General features: G+C 34.7%; 2 protein-coding genes across 4 annotated transcripts; one reads left to right on the top strand and one right to left on the bottom strand.

Moving 5' to 3' along the window:
• LOC117315923 lies at positions 1–10,405 on the bottom strand. The gene is made up of 5 exons (XM_033870349.1): positions 10,344–10,405; positions 9,643–9,721; positions 8,467–8,617; positions 6,841–6,891; positions 1–714 (listed from the first exon to the last, which is right to left on the bottom strand). Exons 2-5 carry the CDS (start codon positions 9,706–9,708, stop codon positions 14–16), a joined length of 969 nt encoding a protein of 322 aa, XP_033726240.1. The 5' UTR covers positions 9,709–9,721; positions 10,344–10,405; the 3' UTR covers positions 1–13.
• A 230-nt stretch (positions 10,406–10,635) lies between these two features.
• LOC117315922 (protein suppressor of hairy wing-like) lies at positions 10,636–22,134 on the top strand. 3 transcript variants are annotated; one of them, XM_033870346.1, is made up of 4 exons: positions 10,636–10,735; positions 11,723–11,905; positions 14,356–14,503; positions 18,058–22,134. In XM_033870346.1, exons 2-4 carry the CDS (start codon positions 11,732–11,734, stop codon positions 21,123–21,125), a joined length of 3,390 nt encoding a protein of 1,129 aa, XP_033726237.1. In that variant the 5' UTR covers positions 10,636–10,735; positions 11,723–11,731; the 3' UTR covers positions 21,126–22,134. The 3 variants fall into 3 exon arrangements, with proteins under 3 accessions (XP_033726237.1, XP_033726236.1, XP_033726239.1); XM_033870345.1 differs by having other exon boundaries at positions 10,645–10,735; positions 11,708–11,905; XM_033870348.1 differs by having other exon boundaries at positions 10,652–10,735; positions 11,720–11,905.
• The last annotated feature ends 2,376 nt before the right edge of the window (positions 22,135–24,510 follow it).

Genomic DNA, 24,510 nt, shown 5'->3' with positions numbered 1-24,510 from the left:
GGGCATCTCTTGATCAGACTTTTTGTTTCCACCAGAGGGTGATCTCAGACTTTTTGCTTTTCTTACCAAGACATGTCCTTCTTTCTCCTTCACCTTTATGACCCTTGCTTTCTTTGTCAAGTGATTCCTTTGGGCAGCTCTTAGTAACTTTCCCCTTCACAGCCCTGACAGATTTCTCTATAGGTGTGGAGGTGTTATTTTTAGCACCTGAAGAATTCTCACTACTCTTATTGAAGTTTGTTTCATACAGTTTTAACTTGCTTGGTGTACACATTTTACGTTTCGGTCGAGCCCGGCTTTCACTATTATCCATTTTATTCTGTGTACCAATTGTATTAACAGCGGCACACTCAATAATTGTACTGTCATTCTCGTCTGATCTGTTATTCTTAGTCAATTTGGACTTTGTATTTTCACTATTGATATTTGTTTTCTTTTTCTTGTTTGTTGATTTTTTTCTGCCACTTTCTGTTTGGCTATTAAAGATGGCTGTTCTATCATCTTTACTTTCTGTTTGGCTATTAAATATGGCTGTTCTATCATCTTTACTTTCTCCTATGTATCTTGTTCCTCCTTCCAGTTTGTTTGTAGTCAGCACTGTTTGTTGACAACAGGTGCCTGTATCATACATTTCATCACATCCTCCATCTCCCGAATCTGCCTGAGTATCTGTTGTCAGGACAGTCTCCGGTCTTACGGAACCACCATCTTCATCTATATAAAACAAAGAATAGACTTCATCAAGAAAAAAGATTCAACTTTAATTTTCTTCATCAGATTACTGAAGTGGATCTTACATAACTTAAGACTCATTTTAAAGTAAAACCAATCTGATTAAAATCATCTGTGCATGGCTCCATTGAGTTTGTACTACGCCTACGAAGTCAATGGAGCCGGGAACAGATGATGTTAAACAGATTGAAGTTAAATATTCAGAACATAGAGAATTGATATCACTGTTTAACGAATTCATTTCAATCACCTTTCTGAATACAATTTCTAAAGATCAATGATGTGAAGATCATGCAAATTTACTCTTCTTCCATTTCAAATACCTGCCGCATGCTTTAAAGTTTCTAAGTTACAGACATAAAGTATAAAGATTTTGATGTTCTATTTATAACTGTATACAGTTTTGTCCCCACCATACTCACATAAAGCCATTAAACCTAGACTCATCCGACCAGTGCTCGAACACAAAACATAGTTTTTTGTTGTTTTATTTCCAATACCTATTGAAAAGTTAAAGTTTAGTTGTGATTATACAGGGCAGACTTACCGTTAGTAATTTCAAGCCTATCACCGTGACTTTTGCACGTTGGTTTATTTTTTGCAGCAGGTCACATGACACCTGTGCAATGGCGGGTATTTACGTAAGTACAGACCAGTGCTCGAATATGGTAATGTACATACATCCTTTCTTAAAAAAAATATTGTTCAGATTATCAAACATCCCGTAGGATAAAAATAGATCGGAACACAGCGGAAGCTGACATTTTGGACCAGTGCGCATATCTTCCGAATCAGATCATAGTAGCATTGACAAGTAAAGATGTCCCATACCTATTATATTTTGCTAGAAATGTCAAAACTTATTACTCTTGTCTATACCTGGTACACAGCCATTGGTACTCGTCGACAATCAAGCTAAGGTCAACCTTTGTTTGGACAGGTGACGGTAGACAATTGTAGTGGTACCTGCTGTCACACCCAACCCAGAATCTGTCTTCGTCCGTCATTTTGATATTTTTTTCAAAACTGTGTCAGATCTACATTCGAATCATTACTTTTCTTTTGAATTATGTATTTTGCTATAATTCTTTCAAAATACAGATTTTTCCATGAATACTAACCTTTCCGGAAACGATGTTTGTTTGATGATATTTGATTTTACACTATATGATGACCATTGTCGTCTGCTCAAATTTGGATTATCGTCCTTGATAGAGAGCTATTGCTACCGGAGGTAAGAAAGTGCTGTTACACCCCATAATACTCATGTGGAAAGAACGGATGGAAAGTATGATTTAGGAAAGGAGAAGCAAAAATAAACAAAGTGTTCGAGCACTGGTCCCGTTCGAGCACTGGTCAGTATAGTCTACACAACAGATGTTTTTTCTGTATTTTTTTTTTTTTGTATTGTTTTATGGCTCAACTACAGTCAGTCATTTAGGCTAATATTCGAAAAATTGATACACCAATGTAGAGAAAAAATTTAAAATATACACTCATAACATTCAAATATATACAGTTATGATGGCAAACAAATTGGTTGTCTTTCTATACAACTTGATTATAGCCACCTACAGGTGATTTAAGAAATAATTAACGATGATTCGTGTATTGTTGCAGGATATACAACGAGGACGAGGATATTTTGCAATTAAATTAATAACGAAGGCCGCAGGCCTGAGTTATTAATTAAAATTGCAAAATATCCGAGTCCGAGTTGTATATCCTGCAACAATACACGAGTCAAAGTTGATTATTTCTATTCTACCATGTACTGTTTAGTTCTGAGATCGACCTCTTTCTAATAGAAAAACAGCAAAGAAACCCCGAGAAAACCTCTTGAGTATTGCATTATTTGTTGATGAAATATACAGGCAATACAGTACTACGATCAAAAGCATCTATCATATGGCATTGATTTTGAAAATTAACAAAAAAAAAAAAAAAAAGAAAAAGAAAAAAAGGGGGGCCTCCGTAGGTTCGAACTCGCGTCGTGATAAAAAATTATTGAAAGACTAACCCATTAGCCCACTCGGCTATAGTAACCTTTTATGAGACGGGTGAATTTTAGATATATAAAATTGTAACAGCCGTGACTCACGAGCGTGTATTATTGGCACGAGCGTGTATTATTGGAAAATAATACATGGTTTTAAACCAATCAAAACTGGCGTTGCATAGCAAACATAGTAGAATAAGTTGTAATTAAATATAAGATTAGTCATTACAAACCAGAATATACTGGTATTTAATACTCACTGAACTACATTACAATTTAACTTTTAGTCTATCTATATAATAGTCTATATTTGTTTCAAATATGTGCCACATGTATAAAGTTTCAAAATTCTGGACAGGCCTAAGTAAGGATGTTGGAAGAAAATAGATATTTACGGTAGGTGGGAGATCCGTCGTCTATATATAAAGTTTGGTGCCACTGACAAAATAATTAAGTAGTAAAACTCATATTTCACCAGATTTTCTGGTAATACTTATGTCAGTAGACTTTTTCATTTCCTTGTGAAAGTGAGGGTGTGTTTGTGTGTGTGTGCCATTACTAGATCTGAAATTTTAGTTAAACATAAAATAAACAATCTGTCAAAATATTAATGATTTTCTAGGGCAAAGTGGGAAGAAGAAGGGGAGAAACCAACTAATTACTTTTTCAGTTTGGAAAATAGAAACTTTACATCAAAAATAGTTCCAAAAATTCAGTTAGAAGATGGCACCTTAATTACAAAACAAGAAGAAATTCTAGATAAAATCCAATGCTTTTATGAAAATTTATATAATTCAGATGATACTTTAACTGATATAACTCTTGATTCTCTTATTGATTTCGAAAACATCCCAAAACTAAATATGTATGAATCTGATAAATTAGAAGGACTTATTACTATTGAGGAAGCATATAAGACATTAAGCAATATGAAAAATAATAAAAGTCCTGGCTCTGATGGCTATACCGTTGAATTTTTTAAATATTTTTGGGAACAACTTGGGTATTTCATTGTCCGTTCACTAAATTATGGATACATGAAAGGAGAATTATCTGTAACACAACGCCACGGTGTAATAATTTGTATTCCAAAAAAAGATAAACCACGTCAATATATCAAAAACTGGAGACCTATAACTTTATTAAATATTATATATAAAATTGGATCAGGGGTTATTGCAAATAGAATAAAATCAGTTTTGGACATAATTGTTAACAAAGATCAATCAGGTTTTATAGCAGGTCGATACATTGGGGAAAACACTAGACTTTTATATGACATTATGAATTATACTGAAGAAAATGATATTCCGGGGATGGTTTTAATGATAGATTTTGAAAAGGCGTTCGATTCTGTTTCTTTTAACTTCATAGCAAAAGTGTTAGATTTTTTTGGTTTCGGAAATTATATAAAAAATTGGGTACAATTGTTTAACTGTAATGTAGGAGCTTCTATTAATCAGGGAGGGAATCTTTCATCATTTTTCAGAATAAAAAGGGGATGTAGACAAGGGGATCCGATCGCACCATATATCTTCATTCTTTGTGCCGAAATTCTTGCTATTAGGCTTAGAAATAACAAACATATTAAGGGGATAGAAGTTGATAATACAAATATTTTACTTTCACAATATGCAGATGACACATACTTAACTCTTGATGGATCTGAGGAATCTCTTAAAGAAACAATGAATGAATTAAATATTTTTGCATCAATTTCAGGATTAAAAATTAATATTGATAAGACAGAAATTGTATGGATTGGCAGTAAAAAATATAGTCAAGATAAATTTCTACCTGAACTAAACTTGAAATGGGGAAAAGAAAAATTCACTCTATTAGGAATAGATTTCAGCGTTGATCTACATGAAATGATTAAAATGAACTTTGATAAGAAAATAGTAAAATTAAAAAATATTATTACTGCTTGGAGCAGACGTAACTTAACTCCAATAGGTAAAATTCATTTAATAAAATCATTAATGATCTCCCAATTTAATCATTTATTTATTGCTCTACCAAACCCAGGTGACAAGATAATTAAAAAAATAAACTCTATTTTATTTGAATTTTTGTGGCATAGTAAAGTGGATAAAATTAAAAGAGATATTATTGTACAAGATCACTCTCATGGGGGACTAAAAATGCTCAATACTCAAAATTTTGTTGATTCATTAAAAATTGGCTGGGTTAAGCGACTGTTTCAATCTTCAGGAAAATGGAAAACACTACTAGAAAAATATTTAGACCTAGATAAACTAATGAATATTGGAGGGAACTATATAGATCTATGCCAACAAAATATTAGCAATTCTTTTTGGAAAGATGTACTTAGGGCTTGGTCAAGATTAGATAACTCTACTAATATGAAACTAGTCAAAGGGAAAGCACTCTTGCATACACCTGTCTGGCATAACAAAAATATTACAATAGGTGGTGGAACAATTTTCTACTCTAAGTGGTATGAAAAGGGTATTTATGTCATTGGTGACTTCTTTAAAGATGTAAACAACAACACTTTTTTCTCTTTTAATGAATTTATTCAAAAGTATAGCATTAACACTAACTTTTTGAAATATAATGGAGTAATATCTGCAATAAAAAAATGTTTACAACACTTTGAATTTGATTCCACTACTTATAACTTTGTATATCCAGTTTTACCTAGCAATATTGCAATATTTCTTAATATTAATAAAGGCTCGAAGATATTTTATGATATTCTAAATTCAAAGAATGATATTACTGCTAAAGGGAAAGAGAAATGGTCTAACGTACTTGATTTCAATTTAAATGATTGGTGTAGTATATATACACTTCCTTTTACAGTAAGTAAAAACTCACGATTACACTGGTTGCAATTTAGAATATCACATCATATCTTAACAACTAATTCATTTCTTTTCAAAGCCAAACTAACAAACAATCCATTCTGTAACTTTTGTAACTCAGAAATTGAATCAATTGTTCACCTTTTTTGGGAATGTGATCAAGTTCAGAATCTTCTTGAAGGTCTAGATATATTATTAGATGCATTATTTATTCCCTTTAGACTAAATAAAAAAACAATGCTTTTTGGTAAATATGATGGTGATTATAAAAATCCATCCTTTAAAGTAGATAATCAAATTATTTTGATTATAAAACAATACATATACAGAAACAGATGTCTGCATAAATCTTTAAATATCAACTCTTTACTCTATTGTATCTATGATCATTATAAAGTCAGAAAATTTTGTAGCTCTAAAAAAGGGGAAAAAGAAAAAAACAAATGTTTGGCTGAATGGAGAAAATGGGATAAACTTTTGCAGATTATGGAATAATACTTTTTTAATCTGTTTTATTGACTTATACATTACACATTTATTTGTATTAAATATTAATAATCGCATACATGTGGTACCTTCTTCTTTTGCTGGAATCCCAGTGTCTGACAATTGCAGTAAATATATATAATTGAGTTAATCTACATTTTTAGTAACAAGTCTACCATCCAGTTCTTTCCTCTTTTGGCATAAATTGTGTAAAGTATGATATTTATTTTTTTTTTTTTTTTTTTTTTTCTTCTTTTGTACTATCTTTGAATAAAAATACTTTAAAATATTACAAAGTACTCCCTTCCTTTTCTTCTTCTCCTTCCTTTCTTTCTTCCACTTTTCATCCTTCTTCTCTTCCTTCTCCTTCCTTTCCTCTTCTTTATGTATGTCTGTATATGTCTATATGGATTTTTGTCGTTTTGTTCAAGATTAAATAATATAAATGTTATGATTTGTATCCTGTCCACGTGTATCTGTGTTTGTTTTTATCTTATACCATTGATGTTAGGTGTGTATGTTTGTTAGGGTGAGAGGGTGAAAACATATGACGTTAAATATGAAAGGTTTTGGAAGAATATATAGTGTGAAAGCTGAACAATTGAGTGAATAGATGCAATATACATTAATTTGAATGTCAAAAGATAGAATGTAGAGTGAGTAAGTATGTAAATGTTTCCGAAGTAAAATATATATATGTACCTATGTATAATATGCCTTGGAAAAATAAAACAAATATAAAAAAATAAAATATTAATGATTTAAAAAATTTTAGTCTCTCAATATACTAACCATTTAAATCTCCTTCGCTCTTCAAGGACACACCCAAAGAAGAATAAAGTCCTGTCAATAAAAACAAATGTAAAGGTCACAATCTTTTCAGGAAAAATGTTGTCATTCAAAGCAATACATATAAAAATATATTTACCTTCAGGACATTATAAGTAAAATGATACAAATATGACAAAATATTTGTAGGATCTAATTCAGGATTTGGATTTTGCAGTCTAGTTTATCAAAGGGAGATCATTTACAAATATCCCTGACAAAAGAAATTTAAAATCACTATACTGTATCTTAATTATAACTCAAACCCTGAAAAATGTGTTATCAGATAAACACAGATTTGTATTTTCGAATATGTTCTGATGGTATGTAGTTATTAGTGAAATATTTTTTTACATTCAGAAGAATCTCACCACTTAAATGAATTTTAGAATATAAAATTCTCAGTTAACAGCAAGAAACTTGCTCGCAAATGTATTTAATATTTGAAATATCTTGTTAAAATGTCTCTCTATAATCTAATAGCGATCAATTTTAAATTCAATAAGAAAGCAACTCTTTAGTGTTATTTTTTCCTACAATAAAATTTCCCTACCAAAGGTTTAATCTCTCTCTGAGAAAATGACAACAGAATCAGCTACCTGTACATTGTAGAGATTGATTTATCAGTCAAGGACCATTCTACAGTAACAAAATCTTGTTTAGGGAAAGCCAAGAATGAAATGCTGCGGATGTCAATCTGAGACCGGGAAAAATCAACCTTAATACAGGTAATTAAGTATTTTTTTCAAAGTTTTTTTCATACTTTGTTTTGTTAAATTTGCATGAAACTACACGAAAAAGTACTATTTTCATTTTTTTTTTCTATTTGAATTACATCACTGGTAAGTTATATTACCAGATTTGGCTTATATCTTCAAACAATATCATTTTAATTTTTATGTCACTTTGTGTCTAATCTTGTGTAAAAATATGCCACAAAGAATGGACAAGGCAAAACAATTAAGACTGCGTATATGTAGCATATTAGAATTCCCTGTCTGATGTATGAGAGTATACTAACTATTATGATACCTACTACTTGTAGTTGTTGATATAGATTAATAATTCATATGTCTACTAATGGCAAAACAAATGGACAGGATTCATCCCAGGATCATTTCAAACAAGTTTTAGCTGAATCCCACAGGTGGATATCAGAAAAAAATTATTTGAAATACGAAAAATTTAAGCAGGTTGAACAATGACAGGATTAATGCCATGGCTTTAGGTTAGCCTGACATTTCAGGTCGTAAAAAAATTATTTGAAATGCGAAAAATTTAAACAGGTTGAACAATGACAGGATTAATGCCATGGCTTTAGGTCAGCCTGACATTTCAGGTCGTAAAAAAGTTATTTGAAATACGAAAAATTTAAACAGGTTGAACAATGACAGGATTAATGCCATGGCTTTAGGTCAGCCTGACATTTCAGGTCGTAAAAAAATTATTTGAAATGCGAAAAATTTAAACAGGTTGAACAATGACAGGATTAATGCCATGGCTTTAGGTCAGCCTGACATTTCAGGTCAGATGAACTTACAAAAGAATGTATAATGACAATATCATCAGAATGTAACAAGTGATTCAGACCTGAACAAAATTTCCTGAATTCCTGTGTAAGCTGTGGTTGTGTCCTTTCAAACAATAGAGCATTCTTTGTCCCCAACTTGGAGCAAGCTGTTCCTCGATCAGTCACTCGCAGAAATAAACAATCATCGCCGCTATTCTCCAGTTTCCGACACTGAAATAAGAGATAGAAATGGGTATGGTATAACCTATATATATATATATAGCTAACTTTAATGATACATCAACAAAAACGTGGAAAACATATTTTTTTCACTGGTGACAAAATCATAAACAAATCTAGACAATATTTGTAATGATACAATACCAGGTAGCACTTTCAATATTCTCTTTTCACATTTTATATGTACATGTAGTCAAACCTGCCTTGGTGGCCACTTGAATTTAGTGACTCCCTCTCATACAATGTATGTGACTGTATTTTTCACTTCCCATGTTAATTAAATATTAGTTATATTTATTACCTGAACCTTGATTAAGAGACCACCTATCATTTGTGACCTTTTTTATTACCTCCCTTGGAAGGTCATTCATGACAGGTTTGAGTGTACAATGTTAACACTACTTCATTAATATTCTCTTTGTATATACAATGTACTATATAGGATATCGATGTTAACTGAATTTTATTTCATATGAAATTTTATGAAATGAGTTTTACAAATTAATAATTCTTTGTCTGTGTAGAAAAATATTACTTCCAGACAAAAAAAACTCATATGAAATGAACACAAATTGAGATACACAGTCATAACATAAAAATTAAATTTTGACATGTTTTGAAGTCTAAATATGGAGGACAAAATCAAAAGAAGGCAGTGATTTTGTTGCACCATGACAATACACTTATGACAATATCATTGACCATACTATGATGTCAAACCCCATATGAATTTTATGATGTCACTTTCCGACTGGCACAGCCAATTGAGAAATGATCCAAAGTACACTTATAATTACACTACCAAGTGAAATATATACACAAAAGTATATAACATCAACTAACAAATCATTATATTATGTGTATGTATTGCAGGTAGCAGTCATCCTTTGATTGAATGGAAATTAAGCCATCTTGACAAAGGAAGGTTTTTTTCTCATTTATCAACAATTTCACTAGATAACAGGACCATTATGTGATAAACATATATATATATATATACAGCAAATGTGTCTTACAAGTTGTCTCACTGTTTCCTGGATGTAATCTTCCGACAATTTCTCTTCACTGGAATCAGCAGCCATCTTTTTTTCATTTCTACAAAACATGGTATTTATTCACAAGGTAGCTAGGGTGAGATATCAGCATTGCTCTTTTACAAGATGTGGAGAAATAATGCTAGATTGTATTCACTTTGTATCAATGTAATCCAATATTGAGTCAGAGTTTGAGTCGTCCCTTTATATTAATCATATCATTTAAAGCTAACCCTTTCCCATATAATGGATTGAAACACAGGTGCCTGACTCGTTTTATAAAATAATAACATATAAACGAGTCAAGCACTTGTGATTGAAAATAATGAGCAAAAACATATTTGGCATTCATCTACTATATCTATATGACATAATTATGTTTGACCCTTCAGGTTTAATTATAGAAACAGATTTTTTAACTTCCGAAATTTCTTGAAGTCAAGGGTCAACTGGATGCCGTATTACACAGGATTATGCAGAACTAGGCTCCTACCATATTAATATTGCAACCATTTCCTGGGGTTAGCCTTTTTTCAAATCTTGCATGCGGTTTTGACCGAAATGTTGGCCCTGAGCGTCGAGGCTTTGAAACAAAGTTCAATAAAATATCAAGTTTCTTACTTCGACATTGAACATTTAAACGAAGCATTTCTTACAGCAGTGCTTATTTTTGCAATACGTACATAAACAGTCCACTCAAACGAACGGATGGAGATCTCGATATATGTGAAGTGTTGGACGTCCATTGAGGCCAATCTAAATGAGAAAAACGGCATCAATATGTGCTGCATTCGGAAATCCGGAAATAAAAATTAATTATATTCTGATGGGAAAATGACCGAATATCCCTAAAGTTCACTTGATTCGTCATATATTTGGTAGTTTCTTGCTTCGTTTACTCGAATTATATGAACACATTTAAAAACAACTAAGTTTTGAATTGATAGCGTAATTTCTATCCGGATTAATCTTCTCCAGTTGTATTTTAGACATCCTTTTCCGGTTCGACCCTTGGCGCGGACAATCTGCCCTTCTAAGAAGAAGTGGATAGTTGTTGTATTTCTAAGCATTTCGGGTAAACTACGTACTTTTACATATGTAGACAAAGTCACTTTCTGATAATCTTTAATTGGCACCACATTATATAAACGTATGTCCAACTTTAGCTCTCAGTCCAGGCTACTTGCTTACACGTACTCCGAAACGAACGCTCTGCAAAATGGACGATTGTAAGGGGCACCTAAGGGGAACTAAAAATATTCTTCCGGACTAGAAATCCGTTTTTGTTTTTACTGTAATGTCACTATATATCGATATTTGTCACGAATTACAGAGATAGATTAATTCTAGTTGTCTACATATTGTATCATATCACATCACTGTTTTTTATATTCAGAGTTACTTAATATATTGTAATAGTCTAATAGTTACTGTAATGTTCTTGCTATTCAATTGTTAAAAAGACACAAAAAATCAATTAAAAAATTAAATAGATAATTCAGAAATGTAGAAACTGTCTTGTATTTTATGCACATAATTGGCTAGCTACTTGGACTCGTAGAATATAGTGCTCCCACTTTTATAAAGGGATTGTCATAAAACTCCAAAACACTCAGCCGAGACCACTTCAAAATTGGTAATTATATTAAGTAAATTTACCCAATTAAAAGCATCCATACATAACAATATTTCATAAAATGAAGAATTTGACATTTAAATATTTACCCCGACCCCTACCTCAGATCTTGTGGACGTGAATGTTGTTTATAACATACATGTATATGCATCCTTATTACCTTTAGTAAATTTGATAATAAATTCCTCCATATCTTTATTTTATTTTTTAGTTTCATACAATTAAGGAGTCACTTTGATTTGCTTTATCCATCCATCCATTGTATTAAAGGGAAGCCCATGTAACTGTACAGCCATCATACTGGTCAAATCAACTTGGCAGCTACATCGTACTGTAATTTTAGTTTACAGTTGCTATGACAATTCCTTTCCATCCATATATTTTAAAGCTGACAGTATTTTTTTAACTCAGGTCTTTTTGGAGCAGGGACCATCAATGGCAACTGACCCTCCAGACATCTTGGAACAAGCTCTGGCCGAAGTTGGCCCTTATATTGGACTAGATACAGGGTCAGAGGTCAACCCCTACAGTTCCACAGAAACAGGTTCAGGACCAACCCCCTATATTTCCACACAGACAGATAATCTGGTACAGGATGTTCAGGCATTGGTAAGTTATAAAACATCACCAGAGATTTTCTGGTGGCCATTGGTTAAGGTTAAAGGGTCAAAATGTGACCTTAGACCTTTTGCATGAACGTTAAAAAGGTGTGGTTTCACTCATATCTTTACATCATATAGTATCTCAAGTTTGACCTAAATTTTCCGAATTGGAATGGAAAGATACACCTACAACAGTCAAGATACTTATGATGATAATTTGGAGAGCACTGTCAAAACACTGATGCTATTTTTCCAACTCGTGTAAAATATCAAACAATTTTTCCTATTTTCAAGATAGGGTCCCGTTCCCGAAATTCACAGGTAAAATCTATAATATTGCAGTTTTTATAGGTCATTTAAACCAAAGGGTCAGGATGACCTACATTTATGTATAGCTATGTGAACCATGCTTCATCCGTTGTTGTGCACTGTACGTAAACTTTTCACATTTCAAACTGCTCTAGTTTCACCATTGGACTTCAGCTCAAACTTACCTGAGATGGTCCTGAGCAAGCATTGTTATTTTTTGGGTCAATCCGAATTCCTTGATGGCCACAATGACAGCCCTCTTGAGAAACATTTTTAGCTCGCCTCTTGGAAGAGGGAGAGGAGAGCTAAAGTTGTCATCCTGGTGTTGGCATCAGCATTGGTTTTCTAATATTTACATGTTGGTGCAAGTGTTGAAAGGCATTAACACTTCACTTCATAATTGTACTAGGGTCCCTGTGAGGTTATGCTATCCGATAAAAAGATTTCTTTGGGGGAAATCCTTTTTGACATATTTTGTACTTCAACTTTTTTTTGTATTTTTGAAAATATCAGAGATTTTTCAGCTATTTATTATTAATGATTTCAATTAAGATTGAGTAACACAAATCAATCCCATCTAATACACAATATTAATCTTATTTATCCAATATTTTTAGCTCATCTCTTCAGAGAAGAGGAAGAGCTGATGTTGTCTCCCGGCGTCGGCGTTGGTTTTTCAAATGTTAAGTTTTTGGTGCAAGTGTTGAAAGGCATAATAATTTATGGTAATATGCACCCTGTGTGGGTTAAATTATCCCCTGCCAGAGTTAAACTAAAAGATTTTTTGGGGAAAAAAACAGGTTTTAAACTTTTTGGACTTAGAATATGTTTTTGTTAAGTTTTTGGTACAAAATGTTGAAAACTATTAACACATCACTTTATAATTGTATAGGGTCCCTCTTGAGTTACCCTTCTTGTAATGAAAATGGAAAAAAAACCAATGTGAATATGCTCACATTAGACAATTTATACAGTTCCACATTCTTCAAGGGAGACAACTCTCATTAGGATAATTTTTTATCAAAAAATAAAATAAATGTCCAAAAACTATTATTTGATATATTTATTCAATTTACAGCAGCACAGCTCTTCTCCCGAATGTTTGCAGTTATTTTAAATTTCTTCTTAGGCTTAGGTTCCACCAATGAGATTTAGCTAAAACTTACCTGAAATGATCCTGAGATGGTCCTAACCAAGTGTTGTTATTTTCCCGGTTGTTATGACACAGTACCACTATACAGCTACTGAGTATGTATACTACTTTAGTGCTACAGGGGTCTGTTGAAGTCAGATTACAGTTAATCAAGATCTCATAGAAATACTCATATATATAATTTATATATAATTCAAACATTCTTAACAACTAGATTTATTAGAGGTATTTATGAAAATGTATTCAAAGTCTAACATTCCTCAATTCCCATTGGTTAAAACATGGTCCACTCCTGTGGAGGTTAATATTTTGAGATGTGATACTGACCTGATGTTTCAATTTTTAGAAACACTTAGTCAAATTGCATAGTTGACATCATGGTGATATCAAAATGCCCCTAATGTAAATTTCCTGTAATCAAGATCAATATAAAGACCTTTTAGTCAGTATTGTCAATTGTGATATACAGACAAACCTGTTATAAAGAACACCTCTATATGAAGGTCACTTGTCTATAAAGGACAGACTCGTCAGACCCACTCCTTCCAATTTACTATATAGTTAACCTCTGTAAGCTCTGTAAGAACACTTTTTTATCTGTCCCTTGGGTGTCCTTTATAGACAGGTTTGACTATGTCAGTTTTGATTTATATCATTGTTGGCCCACCGGTCATTATCAGACATTTGGCTGTTCAAATCAAAATGGTGGGGATCCATCCTCAAACACTTCCTTTCATTGTTGTTTGTTGAAAAGCAGTTTTTTGCTAGGTCCCCTCTTGTTCTATGGTAATGCACATAAGATTGTCAAACTCCAAAGGTAGATGACTGATTTGGACACTAGAAGTTTATCACAATCTGTACGAAAGTCATGCTTTAACATTAAAATGAAATCTTTATTTTCCTTAGGAACTGATTATCCATGTGTAATTTCAAGACTTCAAAAAACAAAATGTCTAACTGGTAACCATATTGAATTTTAGCATTTTCATTTCCAGTGTACAAGACTTGCAGAAGAAGGGGAGGAAACTCTTTTTATATCTGTAAATATATCAGGCAACCAGTGTGCTTACCTTGGTTCCACACTCGGCAAAGACTACATTGAAAAGAATGAACTAGTACAAGGATTCTTCACCTATTGTAATGGTGAGTAAACAACAATATAACAAAATATAACATACACTATATGTACACGAAAATGAGAATGGATGTAAAAATAACAAAATGTAACATAGACAAAAATGAGAATGATGTTAAAAATTGCAAATTACATGGATTACATAGACAAAAATGAGACTGGATGTAAAAATAACAAAATATAACATACCCGGTAGACAAAAATGAGACTGGATGTAAAAATAACAAAATATAACATACCTGGTAGACAAAAATGAGAATAATGTAAAAAAAATTGCAAATTTTTACATAGACAAAAATGAGAATGGTGTTTAAAATAACAAAATATAACATAGACAAAAACAAGAATGATGGTAAAAATAACAAAATGTAACATAAACAAAAACAAGAATGATGGTAAAAATAATCAAATGTAACAAAGACAAAAACAAGAATGATGGTAAAAATAAGATATAATGTAAACAAAAATGAAAATATTTGTAAAAATAACAAAATGTCAAATAAACAAAAGTAAGCTAAAAATGTTGGTAAAAATAGGGAAATATAACATGGACAAAAATGAGAGATGGTAAGAATAACGAAATTCAAATTAGACAAAAATAAGAATGTTGCAATGGTGAAAAATAACAAAATATAATAGAGTAAAATAAAAATATTGATAAATATAACAAAACGTAACAAAAACAAAAATAAAATTTAAAAAATTGCAAGGTCAGGGTAAGATAGAATGTTTATTATAGAAGAGAATGAGGTTATACTTTATTGTAATGATTAAAAATTACAGAATATTGTGCTATACACAGGAAACAAAGGTTTTGTACAAGATCTCTTTTCTTACTCGAATCACTAGTAAAGCAAAATATTACAATAATGACATCTGTTCAAGGGTTCTTTTCTTACTGTAATGGTGACTAAAACAAAATATCAAATTGACGATAATAAAATTGTACAGGAAATTGTTTATGATTGTAACAGTGGATAGAACAGAAGGAATGGTGTAGACAATAACTGACTGTGTGTGTGTTCACATGTGGTCAATACAATATATATAGCTTTATAGATTAATAGAATCTTTTACCCCCTGGGGGGTGAGATAGGGGAATCTCAATCCGAGGGGGGAGATTCTTAAGTTGCTAAACACTAGACTTGCCGAATGTTTGGCAGCTTAAGTATCTTACACCTAGGGTTGAGATTCCCCTGTCTCACTTCCATGGGGGTGAATATTATTTTTTCTCTTACCCTGTTTTCCCTCTTGTATCTAATATGGTGGAAATTTTGACATGATGTTATTGTATTGTCAACATGACGTCATGGTACTGTTGTCGTGATGAAAATGCAATTGTTGTAGCTTGTCTCAAACTAAGGTGAGACAAATAGAATATTTCACCCTTTTTGCGGTGAGATAGGGGGATCTCAACCCGAGGAGGGAGATTGTTAAATTCCCAAACACGAGGTGTGCCGAGTGTTTGGGAACTTAACAATCTCCCTCCGAGGGTTTAGAACCCCCCTTTCTCACCCCAAAAAGGGGTGAATGATTATTTTTCTCTTACCCTGTTTTCCAATCTAGTGTGAACCAAATCCAAACATATGTAAACAACAACACGTGGACGGCAGATGACAGTTGTGATAAGGCTGCAGCAGACGCTTTACACCTTACGATGTTGATTTCTTACACAATATAGTTCCGATTAGCTTGTCAAAAAGAACACCAAACACTCAGTTAACTGTGATAATCAATACTTATTTTAATTTCTTTTGTGAATAATATTCATAATTGATATTTAGCATTCAAACGTTCCGGGTCAGGTCATAGTGATGTCACCCTATCGAGAACAAGAGCACGTGTAGCTTGTCTTTTCCCTAGGGTGAAATAAGAAAATCTCACCCCGGTAAAACTGTGGCTATCCCTGTCCAGGGTGAGAGAAAAGAAAATCTCACACTGATAAAATTGTGGATTTCCCTGTCCAGGGAAAGAGGTTAATGGTATCTAACATTGGTCTGTTCTGTGGACAGCGATATCTCAACCCGAGTGTAAGAGTTTGGCAAGTCAGCACACTTGTCTCACCTTGTACTAGCTAGCCATACTCTTACATGAGGGTAGAGATATCCTTGTTCATGGAACAGACCAATGTTTGATTATTTTTCTCACATACTTGCAAGTACATTTTTTAATTTTTTTATAAAAGTTTTTCATCATGCCATCTACAATGCTCCTTGGAATGTGTTAAAATTGATGAGGTCATTATTTACGACATTATTACTAAATGTAAAATGATGACATATTTTGAGCAGTGTCATATAGTGCGTACCAGTTACTTGTTACCCCCGGGGGGCCGCAGTGGCCTCGTGGTTAAGGTGTCCCGACACTTTAACACTAGCCCTCCACTTCTGGGTTGCGAGTTCAAAACCTACGTGGGGCAGTTGCCAGGTATAGTGACTGTAGGCCGGTGGTTTTTCTCTGGGTACTCCGGCTTTCCTCCACCTCCAAACCTGACACATCCTTGAATGACCGTGGCTGTTAATAGGACGTTAAACAAAAACAAACCAAACCATTGTTACCCCCCTGTGTGATTTATGATTTATGATTTTTCCTTGTAACTGTGGGATAACCCTGTGAAGTATGTGAGAAAGTAAGGATGTAACACCAGTGTTTTGCTATTTCTGTATTGCATGACATAAATGTTTGGGGAGCTACATACCAAATTATTGATTGTGTTAAATAACTCCAAATTATATGACCACAAGTGTTTTTGTTAATTTGATAAATCACGAAACTTAAAAATGTTATGTTATGATAATATAAATTCACTAACAAAAATGATCCAGTCTGGCTGGATAATACATCTACCAAACTCTCTCTCTTGAGCTGGAATACATGAAATTGCTGTAAAATTGTGAGGCAGTGATTGATGGATATTTCTGGGTGTATTTATTACAGTGTAGTAAAATCTTAATTCTTGATCTCCATCAATGTAGATTCTGATGTCAACAATTATCAGCCGTATATTGTTCAGGTTAAAGTCCAAATTTGAAGTTTTGTCTAAAATTGATCTATTGACATTATGTAATGGCTATAATTCCCGTTATTTTTAATTGTCAAGTTCTCGCTTTGAAATCTACCCGTAAATTGACATATTCTAATCTCCTTCTGTTTTAAAATTTACAATATACACTTATTTACTATGTTATTTATTAGGGAAATAACATTTTTGAGTATCATTTGTTGAATTGCCATTGGAAATTATCAAAATCGGTGAGAATTATCATTACATAATTGCAGTTTGATGGTGTGCACATCTTGGCCTTGATTGACCCCAGAGGCTTAAAAGTAGGGGCAAAATGAGTCAAATTGACTGAGAGGTCAAAACTCTTCCTCTTGATATGCAGATATGATAGAATTGTAATTGTCTGAAAAAATATATCAGAACTCCAGTGACAATAAAGGCACATAGGCCTCTTGATCTGATTTCAAGATCTTGAAAATATGACAAAATACAAACCCGAAATATTAACAATATTTGCACTACATAGTAGTAAGTTCACCATGTTTGTTTTCCTTGCAGAAAAATATGAGTCCAGGCTAAACCAGCTCAGCACACCAGTAAAGACCTCACAGACGGCTTTATCTCAGGAGTCAGGTCCCATTATCAACCAGGTATCACAGCAACCAGGCCACAACATCAACCAGGTATCACAGCAACCAGGCCACAACATCCACCAAGTATCACAGCAACCAGGCAACACCACCAGCCAAACGTCAAGTAAAATGTCAGAAATTACATCGGAAACTCCTCAGACGATTATTCACACTCCTGACACTGTCCCAATGCCTAGCACTGGCTATCGGTCACTGCTGACCAAATATGGCACCCAGGAAGTTTCACAGAGGTCACAGCATGAAGTAGGTCAAAAGGAACAAACAGTGATGCCTTTGTCTGGATCGTCAGTTTCCATGGTAAAACATGATGCTGGACCTCCAATTTCCAAGGCAACAGGATCTACTGGTTCCTTAGCAACCACTGTAACCAAGGCTGGAAAAAGCCTTGATAAATCTATAGGTACTGATTTCACTGATAGTGAGGAAAGAACCGTGCCCATCACGAAGTCCTCTAATCGGAAAAACCAGAAAGACGGGGCAGGTGAAAAGTATGTTGTTTATATACAGAAATCTCAGGATTCAAATTCTAAAAAGAATGTCTTGGTTTACAAAAAACCGGAGGATCTCCAGAAAGATACGCTGAAGAAACTAGGACTGGTGAAATCTGATGAACAAAATGATGAAGAGAAAAAACAACCAGAAATAGAAAAGCCGATTATTGTCATAAAAGAAGTGGATGAATCAACCCCTAAATCCAGTGAAACTACTGGGACAGTCAGAAGACGCGGCAGACCACCTAAGACGGGGATGTCAGCAGCGACCGTTACAAGTGAACCCGCAAAGATGCCAAACACTCGGACCCACGCCAACCAATCTTCCTCTCAATCACAATCGTTGGACAGAGTTACCACTGAGAGTTTACAAAGACAAGTCACCAGAAAACAAACAAAAGACGGATCTTCCTCAGTGGAGTCACCAAACGACAGAACAAGAAGACAAACAAGGGGTACAGCTACGCCACAAACGACACCAGACGCGGACACAAAAGGACCGTTTCATATGCGGACAAGAAGTGGAGGCAAAGCAAAACACATGCCTTGGCTCAACAAATGGAAAGAAAAAGATGATGGAGAAAGCAATGAAAATAAGAAAGGTAAAGAAATGACATCTCCTGGGGAACACAACACAAATGGGAGCAAACGGAAGGAATCATTGAGTATAGAAGGTGTGAGGAAAAAGATAAAAGTTGAAGTGGAATCTGAGGACGAGGATCCGGTTGAAACACATAGTGATGGTTTAGTCATAATGGAATCAGATGATAACCAATTAGTTAACCAATCAGCCTCAGATCTAGACGATCCGTCATCTGTACAAAAGGAATGTGAAAAAACGGTAGACGACGACACTCTTATCAAAGACACTGTTTCTGAAAAACAAAACACACTTTCATCATATGATAAGCCACATGACATAGGTGGCGAAGGAGATCGAGCAGATTCTGAACTTAAGACAGTAACTAACGTTGACGGAAACGAGAATGAAGAGTTCCCGTGTAATGACGGAAGTGGGGAAGGGCAAACAATAGAAAGTGATGATAAAGCGACTGAAGAATCGTCTGAAGAGAAGTGCGAGATTTGTGGGAACGTATTCAATACTTCAGAAGCACTCTTTAGTCACATGGAGGATGAACATGGTATCCGAAATCTACGTGAAGAGGAAGAAGGCGAAGAGGAGTCGAAAAAGGAAGAGGTTCACCAGTGTAATACGTGTGGGAAGAAGCTCGACACGCTTCTCAGACTCAAGATTCACGAGAAGGTACATAGTTCCGGTCAGTACGTGTGTAACGTGTGCGGGAAGTGTTATCTCCAGGAACGCGTCCTGCTCCGACACGTCAACCAGATGCACAAAAATAAAATCATTCCTTGCACCGAGTGTGAAGAAATGTTCAAAAGTCAACGTCAGCGAGACGAACATCTCGCCATCAAACACAATATACCGGCAGTATTGAAGTGTAAGCACTGTAATGACACATTCCGGGACGTCAAGGAGTTAAGAATTCACGCAAAGTGTCACGTGACTCCATGTATGTGTGAATTTTGTGGTAAATCATTTCCCCGTCGCGCCGATCTCGTGATGCACCGCCGCGTTCACACCAGAGAAAAACCTATCAAGTGTCATATTTGTGGAAGAGGATTCGCACGCGCCAGTACGTTATTAAGCCACAAGCTGACTCACAGGACATACAACGCCTTCCAGTGCGAAGTTTGTGGTCGCACTTTCAAAACTAAAGAGTCCATGAGGCAACATCGGAAAGTTCACACAAAGGAGTCGACTGTTCCGTGTGAACATTGTGATCTAAAATTCCGCACGTTTGATGGAATGAAGAACCATATCATCCAGTGCCATCCTGAAATATCGCCTCCGAAAAACTGGAACGTTTATACATGTGACAAATGTCCCAAGCGATTTGGCGGTAAACAGCAGTATATAAGACACATGAGTGTCCATACAGGTGTCCGTCCGCATGAGTGTAACTTGTGTGGGAAGTCTTATCCCACTTTAGGTGCTCTTAACACACACAAGAAAATCCACAAAGAATGCATGCCGGAACGCCAATTTCATTGCAACGTATGTAACCATCATTTCGGAATTCTTTCCAAAATGAAACGTCACATGGAAACGGCCAAGCATATCCAATATTGTATGGCAGTAGGCGTGGATCCGATGGGAAACCTTCGCGAGTACGAAGCGAAGGTTGCGGCCGAGGGAAAGATACGTGCCCACATGGGCGGTGTTCAGGTTCCTGCCGATGGGTCCATGCCTATTGTGATCAAGAACGAGATTCCAGAACTAGCGGAATACGAGGGGGATGAGACAGTAGAGTGTGTCCTCATACATCTGCCAGACGACGAAGTGGCGCTACAAGATGGCGCCCAGATCGTGTACAGTATAAACACCGAGGATGGGACGATAGAATCGGTATTCCACGAAAGCGCTCCTCAGGAAGAGACCGTGACAGTACAGACGCAGTGATCACATAATAGCGCGTCCTGACAATCATTGCTTTGTTGTTTGAAATATAATCAGAGGACAAGCCAAGTCTTATCGTGATACAGTCTATATCTAAAACATATGGAGGATCTAGTCAATAAAACTCACGACGATTCATATCGGGAAGATTCTGGTACAATGATAAATTTTTGTACGGGGTTGTGTTCATCAATAAAAATGCTTTATGCCTGTGAATATAATATCGATAGGTCGATTATTGTACCGGAAAATATATTTGTGAAGGATTAAAACTTGTGTGAACCAAAACATTTCTCATGAATGCACAAGTCGATTATATTTTCGATTTCGAGTTGTGAGATAGCGCTCTTTGAAACTCTTGGACACGTTAATACTGTAGAACTGTCGAGTTGGTGTTTGTGGTGATACGGATTCGGGTCCTAAAACGTATTCCGTCTTCTCCTGGTGCGTTCGTGTGTCCTGTGCTTGTTAATTTTGCTATTATCATTGTATCAACACGTTTGTGTCTTGAGTTTTATTTGGAAATCATAATTTGTAAAGCATATGATACAGTACAAAGTCCATACAAGCGAGGACGTGACTGATCATTTTAGAGGTGATGTTTGTATTGGTATCTTTATATACTCTGGAATCACCCAACGCCTTGAAGTGTGTACATTGTCGAATTTTGAGGACGGATTTAATTTCAGAATACGTTTAAGTTAAAAATAAACTATTTTCTATCAAGTGTTATATAAAATGCATTTTTGGGTTTAATTTAGTTGTAGCCACTTCACAGACCGATATCCGTATCATATGAAGACAGGACTGAAGAATTGTTTAATTACGCCATCTAATGTACAAACATTTTAACGTTGTAATCCGTCTTCAGAAACAAAATGCATTAAAATATCATCAACTTTCCATAATGAAGTATTATTATACATCTCAGGTAAAATCATTATCGAATGTTTACCCACTGAAAATATGTTGTTGCCAATTTATTTTTGTTCATTAAAAGTGGTAAAATGTATCGGTAAATTTTGATGTTTTTGTTCAGTCGCATCAAAGGCATTCTGATATATCAGAGTTACTTCCCCTCGTGTCACTGGGGTGGGTATACATTCTCATTACAACCACCGAAGTGTTCGCAAAGCAATCATTATTTCACGAAAGGTGCATTATACTTTTTACCCGAATAAAACGAAATCGTAAACAAGAACATATTTTTAATAAACCAGTGAGAGGAGTTTGGACGGTAGATCGATATCTACAACATTAGTCTATGATATCTACAACATTAGTCTATGATTGTGAAGGATTGTACAGAAGTCAAACGAAGATGGAACCTTCCATTGATGAGTAAGAAGCATCGTTGTTGCGAAACAGTGAGTTGTCAAATAATAATAAAAATATAACTTTTTGTTTAGATCTCGGTGGTATGTTAAGAAGTTCTGTACCACGGTCGTTCATACGAACGATACCAATATACAACTGTATATACATACCGACTGATACATTTTGTGTTTCTCTGTTGTAATTACAAACAGCGCTGTTTAGATGAAGCCCGAGGAACAATAGGTTTACTAATTGTAGTTTCCACACTGTAATTTTCTGTGATAATTAGAATAAAATGTTGCCATGTCAAACGGCACGTGGCGGTGGCAGAAGATGCGCGCGTGCAGGTGTTCCGTTTAATCATCTCCGCGGTGTACGTCAAATATAAATCACTCTATTCGACCCCCGGGTATCTGTCATTTGCAGGTACTTTGATATAGAAACTGCCTCATTCAGCTGTTTCTTTTATCTAGACTGTGGCTGAGGTGATGACGTCACATTTACCAAATTAAAAAGCTGTGTCCCCATCGGCATAAACATGGAAAACGTAAATGAAGGTCAACTACAACATCGAGTTATAAAACACGTGGTTAATTTTATAAAGTAATCATTTTCTGACAAAAAGAGATTGTCCACTGCAGGTAAAGAATATTCACGCCAATCACATCTGTGCTGATGTCGTACTCGATCCGCATTTGTAGTTTGTAATTATTAGCGGGGTATTTTTAATTTCGTTATATCCTCGTCAAATACAGCCTGACATTCAACTCTCAGGAAATATTAATCGATATATATAACTTATTTAAAGTCTCCATGTTTTTGTTTATAGATATAAAACAATAAACAAAATTATAATCCTTGATGGGTTTATCAAAATTTCACAATCCCTGATGGGTTATCTAAATTTCATAATCCCTGATGGGTTTATCTTCATTTAATTTCTGTTAAAGTTCCTAGTTACGTCAACGATTCTTAGGTAAAGTATGTAATACACATCTAAAAATAGATCGTGAACCAATCCTGCGCGCGCCGCCGGGTTGCATCCCCGGAAAGCATGGGATTGTTTATCAAAGCTCCTAGTTACGTCAACGATTCTTTGGTAAATTATGTAATAAACATCTAAAAAAAGATTGTGAACCAATCCTGCGCGCGCCGGGTTACATCCCCGGAAAGCATGGGATTGTTTATCTAATGCCGAGGACTTCCGCTCCTTATCCCTGGTGGCTTTTCACGTTTTACATATCGTTAGTTTTGTCTAACAGACTCATGATGATTAAAAGTCGTAGATTTTACCCAATCATTTTCTTTGTCTTCGTGACAGCAACCACTACGTCTGATCGACATTGATCTTCCGATTCGTGACTTTGATCGCCAGTCCGTCATTCTTCAAAACAAACCAGTTTGCGTATGCAAGGATGACTTTTTTTGTTGCCAAATTACAAATATATGTTACGAAAACATAGGCTTTAAATAAAACTATCACTGTTGAATGCTGACAGCGAAGTTGTGTGTGAATTTTACACGAATCATTGTCATTCCTTTTTCAACACGGCAATGAAAACTCTGACGGCGAGGGAGAGGGTTTTGTTCCCTTGCCGTCATTTTGTTCGCAACATCCTGTTTCGCTTTATCGCCATCGTATTTTCACTTTACCTAAGGTCGATGGAGCGAAATCATGAGGTTTGTTATTTGGCCTTACCAGTCCTTATTTAGTTAGTTAGCGCTGAATGGCAGCTCCGTCTGTTAAATCCCCGGGTGTTTCGAACGATGGCGGATTAAAACCGGATTTTGTGAATCGCTCTGGGATGGCTATGATACTATGAAAAATATTTAAATGATTATTATTATTATATCATCTTCGAGATTAGAGACAATATTTTTCAGAAAATCATTGTCAAATTTTTTTTTTTTTTTTCATCCTGGTTAATGTTAAGAGTTGTTCTCTTTTTATCTCAAGACCAAATTGATCGCTACATAAGATCGTCGATAGAAATATGCATTAAATATTCCTACTTTATTAAGGTAATGAATGAAATTAGATAGTTTATCGTTCTATCGATATGTAGACCCA

Source organism: Pecten maximus, chromosome 17 (assembly GCF_902652985.1).
Source record: "Pecten maximus chromosome 17, xPecMax1.1, whole genome shotgun sequence".
In the NCBI taxonomy this organism is placed as follows: Eukaryota; Metazoa; Mollusca; class Bivalvia; order Pectinida; family Pectinidae; genus Pecten; species Pecten maximus.
Note: the sequence above shows the minus strand (reverse complement) of the source record. Positions and strands in the feature narration are given on the sequence as shown.